Raw genomic sequence first — 7,485 nt, 5'->3', positions numbered from 1 at the left:
GCTTGTTCTGTGCTTCAGACGACCCGATGGGTGGTTTGCATACGCATCATAACGCAGCATTGTCTATGTAACTTGTGACACCTAGGGCGCTGTCAGCCTAGTGGAGTGCGGTAACAAGCAGGTAGATCATCAGCAGCTGTTTGCAGCTGGGGTAAGGCTGACAGATTGACGGGGGGATGAGAACACGTAGTTCCTGGTGCTCTGCCTTCCTTGTGATCTGACTGTCGTAATAAACAGGGGGGGCGTTAAGCATCTTTAATACTTTTGTAAGCGATTAAAGGCACAAAGTAGAGCAGCAAGAGAGACTGCCCAAGTGGAATACTTTGTGCTTTATAACCCACAAGTACCCACAGGTAGGTGCAATAATACTCCCCTCGTGCGTTTGTTGGGGTGCAAAACAAAGTTTTGTTCCCTTCTTGGTCTTTGGTACAGGATAAAGGCAGGTCAGCAAGCTGGAAGGTTAGGCCAGGGAGTAGGACTGTTTCTTCTTTTTCACCTACTGATACCTTTCTTTAGGGTTACTTTGAAAAAGAAGATTTGACTGATCAAGCCATCAGGAGACTTTCAGTCCAAGAAAGAGCGAAGCCAGCTCTTGCCAGGACTGGAGGAAGTCCCTGTTGAGAGCGAACCCTTAGGACCTGAGCTCGTTCTCAGACTTTGTCGATTATGTCTAAGCAAGGAGACGACTGCTACTTCTATTTCTATTCCACCTGTAACAAGGTATGTTTGGGCTTCTTTTGCTTTGGGGTTTCTTGTGGAGTTTTTAGGAGAGGAGGGGGCAGAGGGGGAGGGGACATCCAGATTTCTGTTAACTGAATAAGCAGTTAGATTCTGCTTCCAGTTCTGCTAGCATGGATAATTTTTTAGGCTGTACTGTTTTAATTTCCTTTTTGTTGATTTCCTTTTGGTTACAGGGAGACAGCTGTTCCTTCCGCCACTGTGAGGCTGCTCTGGGCAATGAGAGAGTGTGCAGGCTGTGGCGGGAGGGTCGCTGTTTCAGGACTAGCTGCAGGTTCAGACACATGGAAGTCGAAGTGAGTGTTTGCCTAAAGATGTGTTCTCAAACGAAATCCCTGAAAGCATTTTTCCTTGCTGTCGGTAGACTGAATGTGCTTGTACGTGATAGCTTTACTTGCTTTAAAATGATACTGGTTTGTGTTACTTGGAGGGGGGTGGGAGGAATTTGGGGGAAGAAAAATCAATTTCTTAGGTATATCTCAGCAAGACATTTTTGTATTAGGTGCTGACGTTGTTCTGACGTCTTGGGGTAGCACAGGGTGGGGAGGGAGAAGATGGGAAGGAGATAAGGCTCTGAAAGGTAAATTGAGAGAGATTCAAGCTAGGCAATTTAAGGCATTTTTTCCCTCTGAAAAATCCCAGTATTTTGCACGTTGTCTTAGTTTAACCCACCCTGAACTGATGTGTGAGAGCCGCCCATCTTCTCCAATGGAATGACAGGAAAGCTAGATAATATGTAGTTGTTACAGCTTACGCAAACTTTGTCGATCTGCCCTGAAATGCTTTCAGTGATAAACTGCCCTTTGGAATGATGTTTCCGCAGTGCACTGCAATAGCCCTGTCTCTGGCATGACGTGTAACTATGTCTCTTAGCAAATCTCAGGCGAGTGTTACCATGAGCTTTTATTTCTTTCTGTCTTCAGAAAAAACGCAGTGAGATTCCTTGCCACTGGGAGAATCAACCAGCTGGCTGTCAAAAATCCAACTGCGCGTTCCGTCACACGAAAGGACGTTATGTCGACGGACGCTTCTTCCCGCCAAGCAAAAGTGAGTTTCTTGGGTCCTTTTTCTTTCAGCATTAAAGAATTAATTTTGAATATTACTTAGGAGTGGGTACAATGCCGTAGAAGGCATCAGGTAACTGCTCACTGATGAGTGTAGGGAGAAGTGTGCAGTCGCAGGCTCTCAGCTAAACGGACTGTAATTCTGGTATGTAATTTTTTCTTTCATGCTCAGCTTCTCTGTGCTTTGTGTGATCTTTGCACTTCAGGTTGCTTTCCCCTCATTTAATCCTTTCTGGATGGTCGGGTGGCGAGATTAGTGTGTGAAGGGAAGCGGTTGTTCCTGGTGTGTTCGTAGGGGTGGGGAATAGGAAACTCTGAATTCAGTAGCCAGGTGGGTTATGTACCTTATCTACCCTATCTAGACAGTGAGTGCAAGGTTGGGGTGAAAGTTTTACATGGCCAAATGAGAGATGATCCTCGTCTTCCTCTAGCTACGCTTCCAAGTCCCCCTGAGTCTGCAGAAGATGCTGTGAAAATGGCTCAGGTGTCACTGCAGCAAAACAAACTTTCTGTCCAGTCAAATCCCTCTCCGCAGCTGAGGGGGGTGATGATAGTGGAAAACTCTGAAAAGGTCCCAAGTCCTACGCATCCTCCAGTTGTAATCAATGCTGCAGATGATGATGAAGATGGGTACTTTTTACTTCCTGAAGGCATTTCTACTGGAGGTGAATGTATAAATGAGAGAATGCCTGAACCGTGTAGCGTTTAAAGCTACGGACGAGAGTCTGGACTCTTAAATAGTTTTTCCCCGGTATAGCTCTTGCTTATATGAGCTTGTCAAGTCAATATAGCTGTTTAAAAAAAACCCTCCTACAAACAGTTGCTTGTAGTTAGGAATACGAACAGAATGTGAACCGTGGACTGAAACGTCATTGTACGAGCTACATAAGCATGAAACGTCTCGTATAATCCCTGCTCCCTAACTGAATAGGTTTATTTTGGACTTTCAGACCAGCTTTCTGAAGAAGGAGGTGAAACTAAAACAGCTGTCCAGCAACCGGCAACAGAAGCCCCTAGTGGATCGCGGATAATTTCCACTAGGAAATGCAGCGGTAATACAAAGCAAGGTATTCTAGCAGCTGTAGTAGGATGGACTGGAAGGAGAACTTGACGATTAACTCCAAAGCACTATGTTCTAAAAGTACGGTAGAACATAGGGTAGCTGGATGGAGTCAGTTATTTCCATGAGCTCGTTCCTGTCTAATAATGTCGTATGTCCCTTGGGTCAGACAGGTCAACTCCTCCTTGTTGACTTTTGTAAAACAAAATAGAGCCACAGCGTGGAGCTTAAATGCCTGCAAATGTGTCCTTTCAAACACTATGGGAAGCCATGTCTAATGACGGAGGAATCTAATATCATGTAGATGGATTAAAACGCTTAAAAGTGCAGGTTTTACTCTGTAGGATGGGAGGAGGGGTGCCAATTGCTTACCAAAATGCCCATCCGTTCTATGGCTTTTTTTACTTGTGGGGAGTGTTGAGAGGGTTTATTTGGAAGACTTTGGAAGGGTTCTGAGCTGTAAGAAGCTTGAGGATGTGTGCTCTTCAACATGTGCCTTTAGGCCTCAGCTTCATTAATGATTTTCTGTTTTCAGAGGACAATTTAAATTTTGGAATAAAAACACTTGAAGAAATCAAATTGGAGAAACTAAAGGAAAAAACAAAAAAGCAAGGTGGTGAGTTAATATCCCCTACTTATAGTGAATACTATTGTTTCCATTTCATGGCTCCTCAACCACAAGGTTAAGTAATAATTAAGATAATTCAGACACGTTAGCCTGCTGGTGCTGCCTTTTCTAATCAAAACCCTGCTTTTATGCTTAAAGGCCCTGGTTTGATTGCAAATATTTGGCATTTGTAGGTGCTGAGTTTGTTGTATTGCAATAAAAGATCCAGAAGTGTTTTTTATCAGCCTGACATGAAGCCGTAGCTCTTCACGTATTACAGCATCTTACAGACTCTCCAATGTGCTTAATTGGACTTTCATGTTCCTGAAGTTGAGTGAGATTTGTGAATGAGCTAATGTGTGGACAGCATGTGGCAGAAGTAGTGGTTGGGTTAAGTGCAGCAGCAGCAGAGAGAGAGGCTACTGTCAATACAAGTGTCGGTATGCAAGTAAGGGGATAACCGGAAAACCCGGGGAGTAATGAAAGGGAAGACCTATAGAAGATGGTATTATACAAGTAGCCAATTTTTGAAGCATTGACGAGGCTGACGGTGGCACTTGCGGAGAGTAGCACGATACGAGTCTGTGTATAAGTGGTGGTGTTCAGATCTGCACAAATTCCTTGGAAAGGCAAAAAACGTGTGGCACTACTACTACTCGTAGTCACTCGTTTCTGTGGTTTGGCTACCAGAAGAGTGTCTTTTGCTGGGACGTGGGCTAGAAGGACAATGCTCTTACTGGCTACTGGTTTGTGTGCACTGAAGAGATTATTCTTTGTTTTAGGGGAGGAGCCTGTGATTCAACTGAACCTTGGCGAGAGGATGGGAAAACGGAAAGCCTCCACAGGTAAGAGCTTTTTGTGAGCCGTTGTTCGGGTGCCCTCATCTAAACGTGAACTATATTTAAGGGTATTTTTGCTGCGTGCAGGAGGAAAATACATTTTGGCAGAGATGTGTATTGACGGCAGAAGTGGCAAATTTGGTTAGCAGCTGAAAGACAAATATAAGCAAAGATCCCTGGAAGCATTGAAGTTTGTGGCTGACTGTTCTAAAATCCTCCTCCAGAGAAACGTTCTTAAAGTATTGCTTGCTTTCTCTCTTTCTGAAGCTGGTAAAAGTGTCCTTCCGCTAAAGCGCAACCTTGCTGACAGGCTGGGGAAGAAGACAGAGGTTCTGGATAGTGCTGACAAAGCAGCAAAGAGAGGTACGGCTACTGAGCAGACATCTGGATTTGATGCACAGATTTTCTGTTTAGGTTTGCTGTTTGTCCTTTCTTCTAACGGTTCTTTTTGCGCGTTGGTTGAGGGCTCGAGGTAGCTCTGAATCCCAGTGAAGTGATGGGTCTCATTTCGAAATGCGAACACCAAATGGAGATTTATGCAGTCTGCCTAACTTTTTCTGTTCTCTCTTGTAGTTCAAGTCCCCAGGTCTCTGAAGGAGAGGCTAGGACTGTCCTCTGAGCAGACCAGTACAGAGACAGATAAGAACTGGCTATTAAGTATGCCTTCACCTTTTTCCTTTCCATGAGCTTTCATACAGCCCTAAAAGTTAATTTAAAAACACCTGCCTGATTCCTCTTGCTCGAGTGCTGAAGCTGTCCTCTTTAGCTGCTGGCTAAGTACACTTACCTAGAAGGATTGTGGGACTGTTAAGAGAACCTGTTTGTTTGTTGTTTTTTTTTCCCCCTGAGGCAGAGCAAGACGGTATCAGTTCTCTCTTCCTTTTCCTCTAGCCAAACGGAAGGTGTGCCTGAAGCCTTTGGATGGGAAAGCCACCTTCCCCACAAAGCAGCCACTGAAACGTAAGGCAGCCGAGAGTCATCCCTCTGCCGTGGCGGCTGTGAAGCCATTGAGTGCCACTGGTGGCGACGGGAAGGAGCCTTCAGCTAAAAAAGCAGCTGTGGTAAGGACAGCGACTGAGGCAGTAGTGGGTCCCTAGTAAAATTGATGCCCAAGTTGTACCCTCCTCTTGGAGAACAGGTGGAAGACTGAAATGTTCTCCGGCTCTCTGTTCCCTTTTAAATCCAGAAGTGGTCGACAGGACGCTTGTAGTACCTTTCTGCTTTTTACGAGGTGAATGGCAGTGTTTACATAACGCTCTGCTACGTCCATTAATGCTGTGTTCTTTAGGAAGACCCAAGGTCGTTAGTAAACTTTAAGGGAATACTAACTTTTCTTCAGGTGTGCCCTGGTTCTGTATTTTGGTTAGGGCTCAGCAATGCCAGAGGAGAAGCAGTGGAGGAAGAATCTGCAAAGCAGTCTTTGACCTGTGTATCATAAAAACCACCTTGCTTCTTCCTAGGCCATTGTTCCGGCTTTGCCAGAGGACAGCCTCCTCTCCATACGTGGGAGAGAAAAACCCCAAGCCAGGTAACAACCACAACTTGTTCTTTTTCTTGATCAGTGTGCCTTTCACGTGAAACTGAGTTGTGTTTTTTTCACACGTGGAAAAATCAGAGTTTTGAGATAATTCATGCCAAAATCCAGCAGAGGAAAAATTTGTCTGAAAGAATAAGCTTCTAGCAGCTGGCTGGACTGCTTATTCAGATTCTTGTCTGAAAATGCTGCAAGTTGGTACAGCTTTTCAGTGGCTTCTTGGGTTTTCTGAACGCCTGCAGAGGTTGACTTGGTAACCTTTTTGCAGTCAAATTAGTAAAGGTGGCCAAGTACCTCTGGCTACAAAAATGGAACCTTCTTTGCCAGACCCCAGATGCTGTGTCTTCGCGGATAAATCCCCAAACTGCAAAATGTACCTGCTGATACATTGGGCTCTAAAAGCAGCCCCAGGTTAATTGAATAACAATCCCTGTGTAAGGCTGAGGTGTAGGAGGGATTAACTACCGTTTTAAGAGCTGGTTTGCAGAAAACATGTCTCTGCTTAAGGAATGTCATACACTGATTTGCTCTCTTTCTTGTTCTTCCAAGTCCTGTACTGCACCTTGGAAGCCAGGCAGACTCTGTGGCACAGTCAGAGGTCACAAGCTCGACCTCAGCTTCCTCACAAGTAGCGGTAAAGACACAGCAGCTGAGCTCCACAGGGGCCTGGGAAGCCCCCTTCTCTGTAGAAGACGACTTTGAGAAGTTTCTTTGGGAAATCTCAGGAGGCAAACTGGAAGACATAATTGACCCGGACCCAGAGAAGGATGAGGATGAGCTCCTCATGGAACTTGCTGAAATGCTGGACATCTGAACCGCATAGTCTTAAGGCTGAAAATAAAGAAAGAAAGAAATAAATTGCAACTGATTATTTTGTTGGATACCCAGAGGTGATTCTTTTTCGAGCTGAGGCTTTGCAATGAGTCTTAAAGCACAGGTGAACTGGTAGAAATTGGCAGTATCTGCACTCAGTTGTCCTGAACTTCCCTGCAGGTCAGAGGTGCGGTCTGAATTTGTGACCCTGCAGAAGACAGCTGAGACTGGGGTCTATTGTGTACCCTGCCACCAGGGATCGTTTTCCCTAGCAGCTACCTTTTGAATGATTTTCTTAAATTTTTGAAGAACTTGAGTCTCTTCTCTTCCTACGAGGATTTGTGAAGCTGCGGGGGCCCTCAGGCATTTGCTGCTGGCAGAGGAAAAATCGGTTGTCGGAGTTGATTGTCAATACTTTCTCTCTGGGAGAAAACGCTCGTGTGCTTTGATAATCCACTGTGCTGTCTTAGTTCCTAGAGGAAAGGTCTGAAACCACAACTGAGCAAACTGCTGTTCCGGCTCCAGAAGGGTCACCCAGCCCCAAGCTGCCGACGCTTTATCCTGCTGCAGGACTTTCTCCCGCTGAGACTTCTGCGCAGACTTCGGGAGAGAGGAAGAGCGCGCGAGAGCCCGGCGAGGAAGGCTTCCCCCTCGCTGCTTCCCTCCTCCTGCTCCGTCGTCAGCCTTCGCTGTCCCCGGCCTAGGCTCTGCCCGTGGAGACGGGGTTTGGTGTACGCCATGGTTTCTGTAAATATTTTATTCTTCCCTCTTTATATTCGTATTCTCCTGAAGGTCCTGTATTAAACGTAGCCTGGGCTCCTCCGCCTTCA

General features: G+C 45.6%; 1 protein-coding gene across 1 annotated transcript; it reads left to right on the top strand.

Annotated features, from left to right (window-relative positions):
- The first annotated feature begins 534 nt into the window (after positions 1-534).
- Positions 535-6,656, top strand: LOC128154241 (zinc finger CCCH domain-containing protein 11A-like). The gene is made up of 9 exons (XM_052814505.1): positions 535-720; positions 915-1,034; positions 1,662-1,785; positions 2,234-2,452; positions 2,753-2,869; positions 3,398-3,468; positions 5,205-5,369; positions 5,769-5,836; positions 6,392-6,656. Exons 1-9 carry the CDS (start codon positions 667-669, stop codon positions 6,654-6,656), a joined length of 1,203 nt encoding a protein of 400 aa, XP_052670465.1. The 5' UTR covers positions 535-666.
- Positions 6,657-7,485: the final 829 nt, after the last annotated feature.

This window comes from Harpia harpyja, chromosome 19 (genome assembly GCF_026419915.1).
Source record: "Harpia harpyja isolate bHarHar1 chromosome 19, bHarHar1 primary haplotype, whole genome shotgun sequence".
NCBI lineage: Eukaryota > Metazoa > Chordata > Aves > Accipitriformes > Accipitridae > Harpia > Harpia harpyja.
Note: the sequence above shows the minus strand (reverse complement) of the source record. Positions and strands in the feature narration are given on the sequence as shown.